We start from the raw sequence: 20,863 nt of genomic DNA on the forward strand, positions 1-20,863 counted from the left end.
CATACAAGAATCCTCTAAAATGCTCACTGCGCCCTCATCAGTTAATCCATTATCATCGCCTATCGCGCTCCCTTTGTTGGACGACGTGAAAGGACTATATAGATTGCCTCGTCCTCGTGGCCATTCTAATGACATGACCAGCCCACCGGAGCATGACGAGTCTAATTCACTGTAGGATATGGAGTTCATTGTATAGCTCGTAGAGCTCGGCATTGCTGCGACTCCTCCAATGGGATCTCACAAGTAAGGGGCCTAAAATCAGTATGAACATCGTCCTCTCGAACGCGGATGAGCGGTTTTTGTTGTTGCGATGGCTTAAATAATCTTTGATCCTAAAGGGATTCTTTCATTTCTCTCACAGATGTACACATCAAGTTTTTACCTATGAAACCTATTAATTTCGCACGATTTCAACGGTGTGACTATTTATCCATTCGATTTATTCGACCAACTGGTGCACTGGGGGTGCCACCATCAATTTGGTTTTTGTCTCGTTAATCTTCTACCAGAGGTGGATTTTTCCACCGCCGGCTCAATCATCTGGAAAGCCGTAAACCAGTTCACATCAAATGATGTCTAATTAATGTTACAACACTGCTTCAACACAACCATTATATCTGTAACCTTTACTGTTGGGATTAGGAATCTTTTCGTCCAGAGGATATATTACATTGCTGAAACGGTAACTGTGAATTCAAAATGCACAAAGGTCATGAAGAGTTTTCTATGTTCGAATTCGTTCGAACTTGCCGTAGAGTATGTGTTTGTCTCGCTTTAAAACACCCTATCTCGCTCTATCATATGTAACAACTATGGGAAAAGTGGGACCCAGCACGCACTATGGGTTTCCGAAATGTTTAGACAGAATGGTAGCGCACAATGACAGCAGTCGTTCAGTCGTTGTCAATAAAAAAACACATAAAAAAGCCTCTCGATTACATTACGGCATAGCCGACGAAGTTAGTTTGTCAAGTCACGATTGACAACTATTATTATGGTCGGAAAAATTAAAACCCGGAGCAATTCGCAGCGTTAGTGGAAAGTGCAGAAGCTGATCAACTTATTTGTGGTATCTATCTGTGTACAGAATAGCGTGAGGAAGCAGGAAACATCTGTGTGGGCGCAAGGTTACCGCTAAAGAGATCGCGTGCAAGGATTTCAGGATGTAGCACACGCGCGCCTGATAAAGAAAGGGAGCGCAAATGTGCGGCACAATCGTGTGAAAAAGGAAGCAGAGTGGACTAGCAGCAGCAAAAGAGCGAGAGATGCTACACACGGCAGGATAACGCGACCGAGATGGGTTTTGTATCGAAGCCCACGAAAAGGCCCGCCCGTGCATGAGCGAAAACGAAAAGGCGAAACGATTCGGATTGCAGCGTTGGTGGGAACTGTAAAGAAGAGCAGAGCGCGACAAGCGAAGGAAAAAAAGCGGTGGCTCGAAAAAACGGTTCTGAAATTACATAAAACAGAATTGAGTTCAAATCGGTCGTATATCGTAAAAAAGGTACGTTTTCGCGTTCAAGAGTGTCGTCCGGCTGTGTGTTGGGGAGTGTGCGCGTGAGGGTAAGAAAATCTATTACACGCGGTAGTGTCACGGACGAGGTGGTGCGTATGGAGTTTTATTTTCGCCCAAAAGGAATAACCCATTCTGCATGTCGTCACAGATAGTTTGATTAGGTGGAATTGTTTAGCAATGGCACCGTGTGTAAGGGTAGGTTGTTGGTTTTAGCAATAGCACGGTGCAGCAAACGATGGCTCTATGAATGGAAAGTGGAATCGAAAGCAGAGGTGACACCCTGAAAAAGGATTCTTTCGCCCAACGTTAGCGATCGAGGAACGATAGGCTTTGGAGTCTGCCGGGCTCAATGACAGTCTCAACGCATTGAAGGTGGGAGTCATTGTGCAAAGAGATAGTGTTGCATGGGAATTAGAGCAAATCGCCTGGAATACAGGTGTGGAAAAATATCCCAGTGTTCATACTTGGCTGCAGAAATTAATACAATATTCTCCTACAAGATGAAAATCATCTGCATTCCTTTTGCGTGTGTGTGTTTGTGCTCCAGTGCGAGTGTGTGCTCGAATGCCTTGAAAGGCTCGGGCGCGGATCAGTGTCAGGATATTTTGTCCGGGGTTCTCAAAACAAGGGGCAATCAAATCAGCATCGGAATTTGTTGCCTCCTTTGTTTTGGGGTGTGATGTCCTGCCACGAAGCAAATGGTCTGTGACTTGTATAAATGTGTTAAATTTTGGGTGCCAGGGCTGGCAGTGTCTACTACTACCGCAAGCATCTTATGCGTATGATTATGTATGGCTGAAATCCGCCACAATGATTGAAAGAGAAGGAGATTCGGCGTGGAATGTATGGTGAATGCTAAAGTGAGAACGGGCAAAATAACCGGAGCGGCATGGAGCAAGAGGGAGAGTGTTAAAAAAGGGAGATCAAAAGAGCATGTGGATCAGTGTGTTGGTTCGCTAAGAAAAAAATCTAGATAAAACATAGCACGAATGAAAGAGAAACAGTGGAATTGTGCGTGTGTGTGAGTGAAAAAAGAAAGAGAAGGAGAGAAGGAAAGAGATACTTAGCCCACTCCTTGCAGGAGGAAAAATGTATTACGTTACGGGAAGATCCGCGGAGTAGTTTTCATTTCGCGAGATAAACACTTACGCACCTACAGGGTTTACACACAGTTCGTTATGATTTCTAAGGATATTCAATACATGGGGACCCCGCTGGTTGGTACAAGAATACAAGTATTTTCTCAAGAAATCGATACTACTTTTGAATGTAAAACGGTGGACCAGCGGCTGCATGAATATAGCATTAGAATTCCAAATAGAAGGCGGCGTACATTAGATCGGATCCAAGTAACGTACCGTCGAACAGTCTGTATGCGATTTTCAGGATCTTTGATGGCAGCGATGGCCTTGTGTCTTCATGATGGATATATTTCGTGCATTTCAGCTAACACAAAACATCATAACACTCCTGGCAGCAGCTTGAATGTGGGACAATCATAACGCTTTTCCGGCATATATTGAGAGAATCGAAAGCACGAGTGCTAGCAGGTTATGTAGCATTTAATTTCCTTTAGTGACGTTTCTTGGCATCATTGGTGTACGAATGCTCTAGAGTTTCTGGCCCATTTCTTGTGCGCTGTTTTTTTTTCTACTCGTAGAGCCACTATCGAATGGCTTCTATAATTATTCGCGCTTTCTTTAGGCCGGGGCCGCTGTAAGTTTGTAGTTTGTAAAAATCACGCAACCAGTTACGATAAACAACGTAACGTGCGTGTGACCGTTCGTATGTCATGTCGTGCGTGACTCCGGACGAATCTGCTTGCGATACACCGGCAAGCAAAAACTCACCACCACCCTGTTCGGCCCCCAGCACTTGGAGGTTACTGTTTGAAAACATCGAGGAGGAATTGTTCTTGGTCGTGGTACGGTTGACCTGATCAGCGTCAAAGGTTACAATCACGTGCTGCATAGACATAGAAAGGCATATAGATGTCGGTATTGGCATTGAAGGTGTGGAACATTTAAAACTAGTGTTCTCAGCCGATGCAAGGTTTGACGAGAGTGAGTTCCAGGTTTTACTTCTGCGGTTGACAAAGACCTCTGCGAGCTTTTCTAAAATACTGCACGCATTAGTGTTACACATGTTCGGTGTTACACTGTTGTCGCAGTGTCTAACCTACTCCGGGATTACATACGATCAGATCCAGTACTGCTGTGCGCTACTCTGCTTATCGACCTCATTGCCGTAACAAAGATGTGTGCTTGTGTGTAAACCGGAAGCAAGAGGAAATGACGATTTTCGGGAGATAATGTACCCGTTTTGCACCGTTATTGCACCGTTTGGGGCGGATCGGTAGTGTAAATGGTAGCGACGCTGGTTTTCACACGTCAGGGCCGGTTTAAAATCCCATCCGGACCATTCCTCTGTACGCAGGATGGACTATCTCGCTACGGGATCGTTGTGCCGATAAGGAAGAAGAAGAATGTTCCCGTTTTGCATCTCGAAATAGCCGCGTGCCTTTACACAGGAAGTGACGTTTGTCAACTTAAGTAAAATAAAAGAAATCCCAGCGACTAGCTGAAAAGGTTTTAATGCATGTAATAACATTATTCGCTTCACTTTTCTCTTTGCTCAATCAGGTGAATTCGTCCCGAGGTGTGTGATGTTTGTTGGTGAGTGAAGTGGGCGATAAGAAGGCAACCCCTCTAGCACAGAATGTGCTGCAGCCAGTGAGCATTCGGCAGAAGTGTGGTGGATCGAAGAAAGTGATAAGAAAGATCTGTGAGATGTAAAGCACACGCATTTGTGCGCTAGTGGTTTTGCGGTTCAGCTCTGAAAACATACGAGGCAACAACAGCACACGGAGCCCGAAACCCCAACCGGCTTCGGTTCTTTTTCCTGTGCAGCAACCCTTCCTGCTAACCATCCTTGCTATCAGTTATTGGTATCAGCATCTGCGCGAGGTACGTTACCAGCCCGCCCTGCCGACGAAGCCATTCCCAAAAGTGTGCGCTGAAGGTTGCCATTCCGTGTTCTGTGTGTGCGTGCGTGTGATTGTTACATACTAGTGTATGTGTGTGGGCATTTTAGGTTGGTCGGGTTGTTGCCATATCCTGCCTCAAAACGGATCATCCTCGCAAACGGGGCAGCCCTCCTTCATCGGTCACCGACGAGTCCTCGTCCTCGTTACTCTTGTCAGCGTCTGCCGGGGGCCGTGGGGGAGGAGGTGGTAGTGGAGGAGGAGCTGGTGGTGGAGGTGGCGCAAGTGGAGCTGTTGGTAAAGCAAGTGGCAGTGGTGCCGGTACTTCGGGCGGTGCGGCAGGAGCGGCAGTTGCAGAAGGTGGTGCCAGAAGCAAAGGCAGAAAGGGCAGTGTAGTCGGTGGAGGAGGAGGAGGCGGTGGTGCTGGTGGTGGTGGTGCTGGTGGCGGAAGTGTTGGTGGCGGTGACGCAGATCGGAGCAGTGGTGGCGGTAGTTCGGCGGCCAGTCATCGGCATCAATCCGGATACCCTCGTCATCTGCAGCAAACGTCAACGGCGGGCATAAACCCGACAACGGCAACGACCACGACTACGACGGGCTCATCATATGAGAAGACCAATAACATGGCTTCATCAAATCACCGCGGCATACAGATTGGTTCCGCCTGGTTTCAACGCAAGATCAACCTTCGGCCACAACACCGTGGCATTCATTTGGTGACGGAGGAGATCCTACGGCAGATGCCAGAGCTGGGTCAATTTTCTGTTGGATTATGTCACGTTCAAAGTAAGTATGTGCTCTGCAATAAATGTCTGCTATCTTGGGGATGGTCTAATTGTGTCCCTAGACGAGAACAATGTTGCACAACTGTGCAATATGCGTTTGTAGCGAATATTCGGGTTGTTGAAAAAACGCATTTAACAGAACATTGAATAGACAATGAGGTTGTAAAGAATTAGGGTAATATTGTGCAAGAATTGCGTTTTTGATTGGAAATCATAACGCATTCAACGATGATCGACCTTATAGTTTATCGCTCTGCCTAATTAACAATGAAATCTGTCAAAGCAAGAAAGCATGATGAATTTGTTGCGCAATGTCGTATTCTACAAATGATCTACTAAGCATCAAGATAAGTAAACACTTCCCCTTTTTTTTATTTGTTATATTTGCGTTCGAATAGCACTACACTCCATTAATGTCATCTTGAATTCGTTAAGTTAGTAAGATAATTTTAAGGTATATTTATTTCTTTCAAAATTTCCTTAACAATTACCAATCATTTATGTATGTTTTGTTCATGTAAACAATTTCGAAGAAGTGGGCTATGTTTTAATCTGATTATTTCGTTTGTCTTTTTATAAAGTTATACCATAGAACACTTATGTAAAAATATTGTAACAACTACATCCAGGAATGTTTAACTAAAAAAATGATCGCATTTGTCAATACGAAAGGTTAGGTAGTTCTATATTCAATGGAAGTTGTAAAGTCAATCAGTCAGTCAGCATGTGGTTAAAACATCGACTTTTTTATTAAATTCTCTTGAAGTTTGAGAATTACTGGAATATTTCCTGGCCCTGCGCAAGTTTGAACGTCAGGCCCTGCGCAAGTGCTTAACTACCTTTATTTGGTAGGCGCCTCTACCTATCTCTTGACAATGCGTAACTAATGTCAAGAAAAACATTCCTGTACATAAAATAAATCCTAAATCAACCGACGATGGTATGAAGTTAGTGAGAGCTTAGGACGATGCTTCCTCGGTGTTATCAAAGATTCTCCTGACGAGAGATTGACGTATTTGAGGCAAATGTTATTCCTCTCATTGAGTAAACAACAAAATATCAACAACGCGAAAATAATTCTATTTTAATGAACAATATGAAATGAGAACATTTGTGTATGTTTTTAAATTTTCACATGTTGATTGAAAGCTTGTAAGCACTTTTTGATTCAGCACTTTTTCGGTGTGGACCGGGTTATTTAATTTTTAATAAAAATTGAACGGAATAGTATTTCCCGCACAACGGATTTATAGTTGGGTCTTTCTGCCAATAGTCGTTATTTTACCACATAGCCCGATAGTTAGCTACTGCTACCGGAGAACGGTTACAGTGGATACAACAAGCTCCAAAAAATAGCAGTTTATGTACCGAGCCGGCACGGTAAAAGATGGTTATTTAAAATTTGTAATACGAAGAACATTTCGGGGCGATGCGAAAGCTTGAGTGTGGGCAATCAAAGGAGATGATCGATGAAGATGCATATACTCAACACGATCTCATAAAGACACTTGGATCAATTCGTTTCCTGTTAGCGAAATGCAATGAAAATGCTCCTAAGGTGAGGAAGCCGAGAGACGTCGAACATCGCTGGTTTACTGTTTGTTTACATGTAAGCGACTGCTGCAATGGCAAAAACCATTGTCTTTTTTTAGATTGTATTATAACTGGCATTGAAAAGTGACCATTTTATGATAACCCAAATCTTAGGGATACGTATGGATACCTCTGCAATGCCTCATCATCGATAATAAAGTTGAATATTCATGGTAAAAACATTATGCAGTGTGTGTTTGGTAGAAGGTGTGATCTGTTATGAGCTGCTATAACCAAAAGAAATGATCACAGTTGATTGCCAATTGCCACTTCGGATTACTATCTGTTCCGGTCTAAGTCACATGATCTGGCTGATTAGCAATTTTCCAATTCCGATGAAGTTGAAAAATGAATAAAATCATGGAGAGCGGTCGAGGAGCCGTTTACAGTGAGTTTAGTGTTTTAGGGATCGGAATGTAACCTGTAAGATGCGAAAAAGTAATAGAGATTGATGTAACATGTTTTGATCCATGAGTAAATAACCAATTATTAATTGAAATAACCAAATCGCGTCAAAACTAAAACGATATAAACAACGTCTACGAAGTAGAAATGGTAGGCCAAAATAGATCCATAAGTTGCAGTGCCCAAAAGAAGATGAAGAAGATATATGCATAAATATGTTTTTTATTTATATTGTGTAAAGTGTTATTCATCAATACAGGTGCCCTCTTCCTATCTCGTTGTTAGTAGTAATATTGCATCAAACGGTTCTGTACCTTTATCGTAAGATGTGCATGGTATTTCATGTGCATATTTTATGCAGATCGTGCTTCATTAGGCATTTTTAAGTGTAAGTTATGTTATGAAGAAACGATGTTGGCTACACTTATCTCCACTCCCGTTAACTACATTACACTCAATCAGTGCATCTTCAGAATTCGTCTGCTAAGCACGGTTCATTGGTAGTGCATCGCGAAACTGAACGAAGTCGCGGCTTAAGCGTCACACTCCTCTCTCTTTCCTCTGCTTTTTGGTTGAGTGCGGCTCAGCTCCGCTCCCTTCGATAATGATACGGCACTTATCGTGTGCTGGTACGTAGCAGGATATGGCTAATTGCAAAATGTGCTGATAATTAAAACCGATAAACAGCAAACTATTTGAAATATGTCTTGATTACTTATTTAGCCGCCCCCCTCGCTCAGCCGTTTGTCGAAGGCGAGGTGCTGAAGGTAGACGTTTCGAATGCTTTTCTTACCCCGACCAACCGTACTGCTCACAAAGCAAAGGAAATCGTTTTTCACTCGGACCCCAGACACAGCGCCCACATTGAGACGAATGTACGTGGGACTGGCCACCGTAAAGTGTATGGCACCTTTTCAATGCTTCGTTACGTTTGCACCCGTTTCGGACTGCATTTCGTTGCATTGACCATGCTCCCATGAGCGGGAAAAAGGGCTGAGTGTGTGTGTGCTTTTTTTTTTGCTGGACAGATTGCAAGTAGTCATTCGTATCCCCGATTCAAACGGTGATAGGTTTAATGGTTGACATTTCCTTGAACCGTCTCCGGGCTGGTTGGCACGGTACGGTTTCGGTTGCGTGACCGAGTGTCATCGTCATTTCTGCCCGACACTACTGTTCCGTGCGGTTGCCCGAAGACGCGCATCCGCAACCCCGTTGGTGAGCTAATTTTGAATTATTTACCGACTTTTTGCGGTGTGCGCTTAACGAGGAGAGTGATGAAGCAACTTGCGATGGTAAAATGAATGTAGGCAACGAAAGTGCAAACGCAGCTCTTATCGCTTAACGACGGCAAGTGGGCGACCGTACAATTTATGTGGCCGAGGTATTGCATTTGATTGATTTTATTCATCTGATTGATAGAGCTTAGTATCAATGTGTAAGATGTGCCTATATTGTGTGATATATGCTATACTATAGGGACATTTAGAATCATTATTTCTGCATGTTAAACGAAAAGAGTGTCGTTTTGAATGTTGTCCAATTTGGTTTTTTGAACGTTAAGAATGACATTTTTGCATAGAATGGCAATATGGATACGATCCTGAGCTTACTGTTAAAACGCCGTGGTGGCCGTGTCGGTCTTCACATGACAGAACCGACCCAAAATCCCATTCGGGCCGATCTCCCCTACACAGGACTTCAGCTACGGGTAAACCTAGTCAATGGATTCCAGAAATGGCTGACCCTAGACCTCTTGAAGCTATTGTACCGTTAAAAAAGAACTGTTAATTCTTGCTACACGAAATAACATAGCTTTACAAACACAGCACGAAAATGGGAAAAAATGCCATAAAGGCCTGTCTAAGTATCGTCCGTTTTACAATCGATTCAGCTGGGATAAATTGGCTTTCTGCATTTACTTATCCAAAACACCGTCTGTAGTTTATAAAAAGCGATCATCGTTTTAACGGCAGGCAGCAGGGCGAAAAAGCCAGGCGAAACGATAAGTCGATAAGGGTTAGGAACATTCATCAGATCGATCCTCCTGCTGATCGAATGAATCCAGGAAGTATTAATGATCGCTACCGTAAGCTGAGGAAGGTGACAAACGGGCATGCGAAGAAGCGCCGGGCCTATTTTTCGAACGGAAGCAACATTGAATTTTTTAAATGGCTAGAATTCGTGTATGTTAGTTACTGGTAGTAAAAAACTGTTTTATTCTAAGACGAAAATGGGATCGTTGCTGATCGTAACTCCATGAATTGATCGTACGCTCAATATGACTGATTTCCTATCTACCAATTGTCAAATGCGGGAAACCGCATTTTCTATTCTAAAGTGAACCATACTGAATTTTGTGTTTATGGACAATAAGTAAATATGTTCATAAATACAACGCTGTATAAAAAAATATTCGAAAATGTTTTCGTCACTAAAAAGCATTCGAGCAGACGATCAGGTGGTCGGTATAAACTACTATGAGTTGTTGAAATCGAACACTTCGTGATAATCGACAGTCTTAGTATAGCAAAGTGATTCTGCAACATCCGTAGGATGGGAAATACTACCGTTTCACTGCTGTATTCTCTAGATGCTACACTATCAGAAAATCATCTGTTCCATTCGATCGCACTTGTCCTGATAAACCAGCAGTAATATGAGAAGCTCGGAAAGTGGCTAAATTCTTGTATTGCTTCAAAATATTACAAAAATATTCGACAACTTATTTGGCAACAAGTAGGCTAAAACACGGGTTAAGGTATGAGCAATATATTTAGTTATTTAGTATTTCATATAATCTTTTCTTTAAGGATATAAAATCTATCAAAAGCTAACAAAAACGAATGTTACTTAGTTGCGTATCTGATACGATAAAATACAACGCGCCACCAGCCAAGTGAATTGCAATACACAAGAGCATTGGGCTTGACAGGTGCATTATAAGAAAATATCGAAGCAAATGGTGCGCGTGTGTGTGTGTACGAAGAAAAGATCCTCATATAATAGTTTGTGTATTTTCAATACCCACCATCGCTTACGATTGAAAGCTGTTCGGGTTGGTGCTGTTGCTCGGTGACACGTAGGCGCACATGAATAAAAAATATTCCGCAGATATAAATCTAAATTATGAGAAGGAAAATGTGTGCGGTCTTTGAAATCGTGCAATGATGCTGTGTTAGGAAGCAAACTGCCTTGGCTCGTTGTTGCTTTCGGGGGGGTAGCAGAGAGGATATGCCACATCTGTGTATTCCTTTTTTACTTTTTTTTTGGTTTTGTAAAGTACAATCCTGAGGAAGAATCAAATAAATTCTTCGATGAAACCGACACGCACACTTCAGAATGTAAGGGGTATCGCTTTGGTGGAGGTGTATATGGTTGATCCTGCAATTATCGAAAGCGATATCCAATGATAACCTTCCACCATTCTTCGGCTAATTTATTTGCATAATTTAATTGAGAACTATATAAGCTACTTATGGGTTTCAACGCAAGGATGATGAACGAAGGGGACAGTCCTGGCTAATACAACTAGTCATTACATCAGGCATCATAGTTAGCAAATCATCTCCGATAAAAGCGCAATGCTTTAAACGGAATACTTTTATATTACGACACATGTATGCAAGATACTCCGGAATCGATCGGCCTACAAAACGCTTGGGCGCGTACTTTATTTTGGCCATGTGTACGTACATTTTTCATACATCAATAATAACGTCCAATTTCCGTCGCTCTCTCCCTCTCTCTCCCTCTTTCTCACTCTTGCTTTCTCTCTCTCTCTTTTTCGCACTGCCGGGGTTGCGTTATCCTTCAAATGGGTAAGCCAAGCCTCGAAACGCTCTAATTCAGGACACAATATCGACCACTCAACATAGCGCGCGTACGGTCGGATATGTGCTGGCGATGCGAGAGGGGGGTTTTTTTTTTTTCTACCGCTGGTGGAAATGAAATAGTGCTTTTGGCAGTGAATATTGTTATTGAATAATACCCTTCCTGTATAACAAGCAAGAAGGTTCCGTAGTGGTGTGGCTATGCCTCTGATGCCAACTAGTGCTGTTTGGTTTGCAGGTGCTGCACGCGCTTCAAGCTTATCTTTAATTAACAAAAAAAAAAATGAAAAGCTACTATTCCGTTGGCCATGTCCAGATGTGGTTAACCCTGTGGCTGCGTTAATGTGCATTTTGTTTCAATCAAATGATATACATCGCTTTGTGATTATACATCCTTTCTTGGACCGCGTGCATAGGAACGCGAAATTAAATTCTGTCAGAGCATTTGTCTTCGGTTTTGGGCATTCTTTTGTGCCGCAAGTGCCTCCAACCGGTAGAAGAATACTAAACGACACGAAGCGTGACTGACCGCATGGAAAATGTTCGTTCCCAGTGGAAAACTGGGCTGGGAAACACAAGGCATGGGGCTGGTTTGTGCCAATCACGAACGGAGTTGTAGCTGTGCAGTAGCGGTGCAGGGCGGCAGCTTCAATAGGTCGTTCCCATTTATGCTGCAGGATGCTACCGGGTCATCGCCAATGCGAGGAAAGGCCGAACGCGGTCAGATAGCACGAGGAACTGGCAAAATTTCGTGTCCATGACCTGACTAAAGTAATCGGTAGCGGTGTATAGTAGGTTGGCTTGTACCTTCTGGTTCTATGTGTATATGTTTGCAGTTTCACTCTCATGCATCGGTTGTTTACGCTATGTTGTGCTGTAATGATGTTGCACGCCGTGAGCGTGCTCAAAGACTACATTGGCGTATTTCTAGCGAGAATACCGCTGCGGGGAGATGACTGTCAGCTCTCGCAAACAGCGCGAGAGGAGAACATTGCCAATCCTAGGTGTGTTTGTATTTTTTGCTCTCACCTTTTTCTCACCTCGGGAAACTGTGGAAAGCGCTGTTGGTTGGAACACATCCGCTGTGCGAACTGGGGCCGTTTGTTTTGCGACTTGGGCGCACAATATCGACGCTACTCAATTAACTCAATCGACGACGCTTGCATGCTGGGCCGGGTAAATCATTTCAAGCTGCTGCTGCTGCTGCAGCACAGCCTTAACGCGAGGATAATGTGTTTCGTAAATCTCCAACGATGTTGTTATCCAATAACATCCTGTCACGGAATGCTTCAATTAGTTCCCCGGTGTGATCATAGAGCACCCGGAGAAATGTGTTGCTTGCATGCCAGAATGAGATGACCACGGTGTGAAGATGTCCGAAAGCGCAGGAGAATCCGAGAGTTGCACTGAGAAAAGTGTCAGTATGCTAAGGGCCATGAGAGGAAAATCGTAATTTTATGTATGCAGAGCTGAGAGAAGAGTTGCTCCATAGAAAAGTAGAGTACAGTGGGACGCTTGCGATAGAGAAAGCGATGGTATGTAAAAACGAGATAGATTAAATCTGGGGAAGAAATATATCCCTTTTTTTGGGGCTACTTTTCAGCAAAGGTCTGTGCCCATTAGCCATACATTCAGCACAAGATGTTCGGAATGGCTTTGAAAGATATTTAGACGATCCGCTGCTCCGCACCATTTCTTCGTAGCTGTGGGTAGTTTTAATACGCGCTTGTTCGTATCTTATAGTAATCAAGTAATTAAATTAGATAAAATATGCACACTGATTTTGTATGCTATTAAATATATCTATCGTCGCAAGGGATCTGAAGTGTATTTAATACACACGTTCTGAGCAAGTTCTAAGTATGGATTTTAACTCCATTTTTTGTGTATCCCCAATCTCCATCATTTGAGCGCCATTGCTGCACAAACCACTTGCACAAACAATGCGTGCGTTTGGTTGGAAAGAATTTATTTGATTGCAAGCGGGCCGAGCGCCAGTGTGTTGCCCGATGGACAACGCCTGCACATATGCAGAATATGCTTTCATGTCGCAGTAAACCACACATCCATGACACTAACGGCAGGTGGCCACTTCCGCCGGGAGGAAGTAGTGAATTTTCCTGCCCATGAGCAAGGCGACGGGCGAAATGCGTACACAATGCAAAGCGACACGATGGGAACCGCTTCTTCTTGCAGCCTGCGCGGAAGTTTCGCGGAAGAGTATCATAGTTGGTTAAAGCAAAATAGTATCCCTTTTGTGAGGCGGAAAGTTTGCCTAGGTAGCGTGCAGGCATTCGCAGAATGTAAAGAATCATGAATGAATGAAAGGAAAGCCCTTGCAAAGTAGCTAGAAGAAGGCGCCACCCAGCGAGCCTGGGACGTAGAATCGACACTGGGGGGGCATCTTTGCGGACGTGGAATTTCCCGCTTCCCGTGGGTTCCTGCTATCCACGCAATTAACCACGCAAATGCCTTTAAGTGTGTGTGCACGTGTTGGTCAAGTGAAACGAGTGTGTTGTAAACAACTTCCTTTCCCCTGTACATTGTCGCTTTGTACATTTACAGCGTTGTGTCTTTAATGCAATGCAACCGTGCTGCATTGCGAAACAGCTCCAAAGGTATAAAGAGTTTTTTTTTTCATCGACAACTCGTTACGTACTTTTGCGTGTATAATAACGCTTTTTCGAAATAACTTGACGTTTCAAACTAGATTGGTATCAGAGAAATTATAAAATACTTATAAAATTACTTATGAAAGCAACATTGAATAATGACAGATTAATGCGAAAAGTATCGATGAATGCGATGTTTATATATATATAGATATTCAAGGATTGCACAGTGTTAATCATTTTCGAAACTATTGTTATGTTATCATATGCAGTGTTGATCATTGATAGATTTTTATTTACGTCCGATGTGATTATTATTTCTTTTCACAAAAAGTTGAAATAAAAAAAAAGATAGACCAAGTAATCTGACAGCTAAAATGTAATGCTTTGATCATAATGAAAATGGCTTCCAGCTCATGGCAATTGACTGTCCACTCATCCAACGAATAGCTTTTGTTTTATGTTTCCATGTTTGCCGATAGCAATGTGACGTTATGAAAAAATGACAACGATGATTTTGTTAGCATGATCTTCATCATCACTGTTTAATGATTTACTTTTAATGTTACATGTGATTGTAAATTTATGCTAATTGTAAAACATGGGGTTATTCACCCTACCAAGATCGTTTCAAGTGTCAGATCATAAGGATGTGATACATTCTGTTTAGTAGAGGTCTTTTGGGATTTGTTTCCAGGGCTTTTATATTTTATATGACCCATCAGGCCCGGTGGCATGGTGGAAACAGCGCCGATCTTCTCACGAACGAACCGGATCAATTCCCCATAGTAAGGACTGATCATTCGGCTACGTGGTAAAATAAGTCGATACGGGCCTGGCCGTTCTAACGAAAAAGAATAATAAAACAACATGCAATAGGAGTAGCAAATTTACTGTAATTTACGTTTAAGCAACATTTTATGTTTTTATAACTTAACCGCTAACTTTACATGTTTCGTTAGAGTCTGTTAGTACAGGGTAATCCTCGGTGTACAAAGTATCTGTTATACGTGGATTTTGAACTTCGACAGCTTTGTTTATACCGCAATTTTAGTTGTCGTGAGAAATATTGGGCCATATTTCTGGGATCGCTCTGTAATTTAGTTCCGGATTTCGGTGACAACAAGACGTCATACAAATTTTGTCAATCAACGGATACTTGAAATGATGCAAAAGGCTCAACAAACAGCGCAACATAAAGTAAATTAGATAATTTTTAACATAAAGTGTACAGTATTTACGTCGTGTGTTTTTATTCGTGTAACTCGAATTTTCACTTAATGCGAATTTCCTTTATAATATCATTTATATTTAGTATTTTTTCACGTTATGGAGCACATTCATTATTAAAATTTCCAGGTTTATTACAAGAATTATAGTATTATTTTACCGAAATTATTTTTGTTATAGGAAAGTGTAACGTATTTTGGGAAAAAATTAAACTTAGTAAAAAAAAATCAATTTCACATACAAAATTACACGAACTGAAATTTTGCGATTCGCGTATCTCGAATTGTAGTTCCTGGATGCACGAATGAAAAATGTGCTTTTTTCAGACGAAAATAAATTTAAACTCGTCGGGTTGAAAAGTAGCATTTGTTAGTGCCGGGTGCATATCGGGAGCAAAACACTTTAGAACAATTGATTTTGTCCATCAAATCATCACTTATTGAAGTAATTCGAAACAATTGCTCATACACTCATTACTAAAAATGAAAATTAGTTTTTATGTTGAAATATAACGAAATTTTGATTGTAAGCTACAGTAGTGATGTTTTAATTTATGTACATGAATTATATGGCTTTAACGTAAATACGGTCCTCAAATAGCGTTTAAAATTCGTTCACATTGTCAACTGAAATTAGCACGATTGATGGTTTAGTAATTTTTGAACTATATTGCCAAAAAATATAGTAGAAATTGAAAAATTTGTATTTTGCGCAACATAGTACAGCATTGCAATATTTTATGGTGCATTAGTCAAGTATTTAATAAAAAAATAATTCCTTGATGGGTTCCGGTGGTATATTTGGTGGCGGCACCGGTCTCACACAACACGACCGGTCTAAAGTCCCATCCGGACCGTTCCCCAAAGCAAGGATTGACTATCCAGCTACGTGGTAAAATATGTCGGTAAGGCCTAGCCAGTCTAACGAAGAACAAAATAGTCTTCCATTATCGCTGCCACTCGACCACTCGAGGCATTTATTTTGAAGCCCCGTTAAATTCTTGTTGCTTATGACACAATGTAGAATCTATAGTATGAGAATATGGGAGCATCATGCTCTTCAATCGATGAATGCTAATTGAAACATCTGCAGGCTCGCACCAGGCTGGCTGTGAATATTAATGCTTTAAAGGATGCACAAAAGATGTATGCTATTTTTTATAAAAATTCTGAACGCAAAGGTAACCGTGCGAAATGGTACTGGGTAACCGGAAAACTCGAGCATTGAAACTCGAAAATGCCTTTTGGTAGTACATCATCATCATCGATATGATATGTTCAGCTAGTATTGCTGCTGTCGGTTAGTGCAATGAACAATAGCTTCGAGTACAATGAATCTTTTGTAACAATGGAACATTAGCATGAAGCATGCAAATAGCAACAGAGGAAAATAAATAAAATGCAACAACAAATTTAAAGCCACATAGCGAGTATTAAGCTACACGAAAATGCATAAATGGATACATAGTCTTCATTTCAATACTCAATATGTTTCGATAATGCTGTTTTAAAACCTGCTTAGGAAATAGTACTATTGCCAATAAGTTATGCATACATTACCTGGCACAAAGTCAGTGATGTATCAAAGAGGTTTCCATTTTAGGTATTTCTACATTTTTTAAAATTATTTTTGTTCTTCGTTCCAAATTTTTGATTAGTGAATTATATCGATCCTCCGCTAATATGCCTTTTAAAGCTTACAAAAAATATGCACAATGTTAAAAAATTAAAATCAGCTGCACAATAATGTATATACTCACAAAACTAAAACTGTACAGGGTGTTCAATAAGTTGGAATACTCATTTTCATCATTAGGTATGCCTCATGTACTTATTCTGGATTGGTATTGATGTGAACATAACTACACATAGACATTAAAGATTGTACATTGTGTTGATATTTGATTAATTGTTGTTCTTTCGAAGAAACCAACTCAAGGAGCACGCAACTTCTTTTAGCACGCTGGTTGGATTAGAAACTGCATCAACCATTATTACGTGTAACCTGACCAGGTATAGACTCCGCCAAGGCTCAACAATCCTGATTCCAATATGAACATCAGTTGCTTCACCGAAAACACCGAAACCCCTGTGTTCTTTGAAAAATAACGCCAAATTCAACGCGACCTACTGTATCACTTAGTTTAGTGGCCTCCTGTCTCCGAACCCTCTGCGGAGATGAGCACTACGTGGTTCAGCAGGACAGTGCGGGCTGGTGCGGCAATTTAATACATACTTCGTTCCAGAAGAATTTAATCGACTTCCTGAACAAGGCTTTGAAGTAATTTAAAGTAATCACTTTGGATCAGATCAAGACAATGACGTTCAAAATCTTGGACGAAATTCTCATGCAGTTCGTGCGTGCCACTTACGTCTGGTTCGTGAGAAAATCTCTCTTTTTTAGAAAAAAAAACCTTCTTTTCTAAAGAAGTATTGGAAAAGTTTCTTATAATTATAGCTTCCTTACTTACTTAGTTACTTACTTATTCGGTTCTGCAACTGCTTCACCAAAACCATCTTAGATTCCTGCAGTAGTACTCTCAACCGCTCGTAGTAGAGAGCCGTCGTCAGTCAATCTAATATCCTGGCCTCTCGAGGCGATTAGCCACCAGTTCAGGGCCTACTACGTCTCCACTGCTCATGTGAACGACCAAAATGTAGTTTTTAAAATGGGACGTACGGTGTCATTCTAATAACATGACCAGCCCACCGAGGCCTTAAGTGTCTAATTCATTTTGCGATAGTGAATCTATCGTACAATTCGCAGAGCATGTTATTGTAGCAGAGTCACATACAGTGACAAAAATCCTTCTAAGTCACTTCCTCTTGAACGGGGTTGAGAGGTAATGTTAGTTATGGACAAAGTCCATGTCTCAAAGGTGTATCGGTGTAGAGGTGTCTCAGAGGAGCACTAGAACTATAAGTTTTGTATAGACCCAATTTCATACTTCGTGCCAGAATTTTTCAGTGGAGAAATTTCCAGAACCTATCAAGAGGTCAGCTTTCAGCAAGCATTCTAGCGCGTATCTCAACATTAATGCTGTTGTTTATTGCTGGCATACAAAATATGTGAAAATTTAACGATCTGTAAAAATAAACTTAAATTAACAATATAACTTACTTGAAAACTAACCTGAATCGAAATTAACAGTGCTAATATCATCGTTTTGTTAGATAATGGGAAATGTACCAATTTTCCAATAAATATGGCGCCCAAAATCAGACAGCTAGTCTTCCATGTTTGAAATGACATTGAAATTAGGTACTTAAGGGAATTAGTTGGTGTTTGATGCTAATGAGAAAACGTATCGCATCGGTCAATTTGGGCTACCATATATGTACCGGTATAGTAATGACGTTTAGAATTTTCAAAACACTCAATTAGCTGATTGCTAGTGGAAGTATGTGTGAACAGAAGTGCGGCACTACGCGAAAGCAACCGACTTCTAATTGACACAACATTATTAGTGCGCAATTTGAAGGTTTTTGCATGGTAGTACTATTCGTACGCTAATCTATTAATCGTCATGAACAGTGCATCATGACAAAACGGACATACGCACGCGACGTTGCAAAAATAGGCCAGACGACGACATGCAAGGAATGTTCCTTGCCGGTCACTCACGATATGTTTCCGCCTTAAAGTAAAACTTGCGCCGGAAGTCTTATGGTGTTGCACAATGAATTTATAGCATTTCAACCTCAACACCGAAACCGATCACGCCACTATAGCTTGCTTCCCGTCGTGATCGTTAACTGGATGTTTAATTGTTGCTGACTTTGACCACAAATTGAAGTAAACAAAGATAAGATTACTGTATGCACTAGTGGTTTGTCGTTGAATAACAGCTGCTATGCTATTGGTAAAGGTCGTTCATTTGTTTGCGTGTATTCGCCTGGTTTAACGCGTGTATAACGAACCTGGTTTAGTGATAACGTGTTGTGAGTTTTCGTTTCATTTTTGGTACTATGTTTTGTTGTCCATGTTATTATATTTTTTTGCATTATTGCAAAAACATTTTAATTTTATTTTTGCAGAAATTTTTACTACTTCGATTTTAACATATTTCGGTATGTCATTTTTTTGTGAACAATGAAAGTTAGTCCTTTTTAATAAAAATGTATTGAAGTCTACGGGATGGTATATTCATATTAATCTTCGGAAGATGTAAAGTCCTATTGTAAACAAAGATATTTTATCTATATATTAGCTATATTTTCATGAAATTGTTACGACTCTCTTCAGCTGAATAAATCTTCCTAAAAATAATCTTTTTTTTCCTTGCCAATTAATAATTTTATGTCTTGTTTATTTCTTTTTTCAGTCCTGCATACATCTGCTAGTTTAGCATTAAATGAAAGCTGGGATCCAGATGTACGGTAAGTGTAACCATGAAATAGCTATTCCAATGTGAAATGCAGTGCAACGATAATGTAGCATTTTTAACCACTTTCAAATTAAATTTCAATATCATAAAATTTATATTTCCTTTTTTGTACACATTTTTAAATGTATATTGATAGTGCTATGCAACAAGATTCACGATGTACATTAATAGCTTAAATTTTATATTTTTAGGGATGATATGGAAATGATGTTGAACAAAATAGTGCCCGAAGGCCTACAGTACAGGCATTCATGCGAAGGTCCAGATGATATGGTATATACTTTGTTTTGTTTCTATCGTGTCTGCACACCTTATCTAGCTCTCCATAATAATGCCCCCGTAATTGTTTGCATTCGCGTTTATTTTGCAGCCTGCTCACGTAAAAGCCTGCTTCCTTGGAAGTTCACTGACAATCCCAATCACCGACGGCAAATTGTCACTCGGTACGTGGCAGGGTGTTTGGCTGTGCGAACATCGGGACCACGCAGGCTCCCGGAAGCTGGTGATAACGCTCTCCGGTTGTCCGCGGGATTCGGCCCGAAGTCCCCTTTCGCCCGTGTCACCAATTGCCTCTACCTCCAGTTAGGGACGGCCGCGCTCTGCTCGCGATAGTCGGTAATCGTGGGTTAGAGCGGCTTTCTGCTGTAAGGTCAACAATTGTGCAACTGCAACAACAACAACAACAACAACAACAACAGCATCAACAGCAATTTTAACCAAAACAACAACAGCAACCACAACAAGAAATACTACTAATGCTACCAGTAATGCTACTACTACTACTACCATTATTAAACTAAATAATAATGCTACTTACGACACTACTTTTACTACTACTACTACTATCACTACTTCTAAAACTATAACGGTAACAAATTGTAATGATTGCGAATCTGTTTGAAAGCTGTTGAAACGAGCAAGCAATTCCGGAGCGAAGGTTAAACGAGCAACAACACGTAACAGCTAACACGGTATTTAACACAAATTGCAAGAAAAAAAAAACTAAACACAACATCAAACACCTTTGCTAATCGCTTTTCGTGGAAGATAAGCGGAAGGCAACAGCATGAACATGATCAGTTGATTGATCAACCAATGTTGATGTTTAGCCATGTGTGCAGTTGGAAATAGTGGAAAAGGATGAAATGCTAAAAATGGCTAATGAAAACTATCTAGCAAACGAATTAATTACAACACGCTGGTGCGCGTAGCGATACCGAGGCAACTGGCAATGAATTCAATTGTTAAAACATTTTAGAAGCGTTACAAACGAAACACAAAAAAAAATGCAAAAAGCAACCTCCCGATGCCGTCATTTTGAACATTGCTACCAACAATAGAACGATAAAATGCTCTGAAACAAACTTATCCTTCCAGCGGGGGTGCGCGTGGAGATAGACGCTCAGTGCGTAATTATAGAAAAATGCAATTGTTACACAAAACTTCAATCCACGAATGTAGCAATACGGCGCGAAATCATAAATAGTAGATGTGCGCAATAAAGGATAGCGAGCGATGCACA

At 41.0% G+C, this 20,863-nt stretch overlaps 1 protein-coding gene across 1 annotated transcript; it reads left to right on the forward strand.

Moving 5' to 3' along the window:
- Positions 1–905: 905 nt before the first annotated feature.
- On the forward strand, positions 906–20,412 carry LOC128302217 (UPF0047 protein YjbQ). The gene is made up of 5 exons (XM_053038985.1): positions 906–1,069; positions 4,159–5,285; positions 19,279–19,333; positions 19,533–19,614; positions 19,712–20,412. Exons 2-5 carry the CDS (start codon positions 5,123–5,125, stop codon positions 19,925–19,927), a joined length of 516 nt encoding a protein of 171 aa, XP_052894945.1. The 5' UTR covers positions 906–1,069; positions 4,159–5,122; the 3' UTR covers positions 19,928–20,412.
- The last annotated feature ends 451 nt before the right edge of the window (positions 20,413–20,863 follow it).

This window comes from Anopheles moucheti, chromosome 3 (genome assembly GCF_943734755.1).
Source record: "Anopheles moucheti chromosome 3, idAnoMoucSN_F20_07, whole genome shotgun sequence".
NCBI classification, from domain to species: Eukaryota; Metazoa; Arthropoda; class Insecta; order Diptera; family Culicidae; genus Anopheles; species Anopheles moucheti.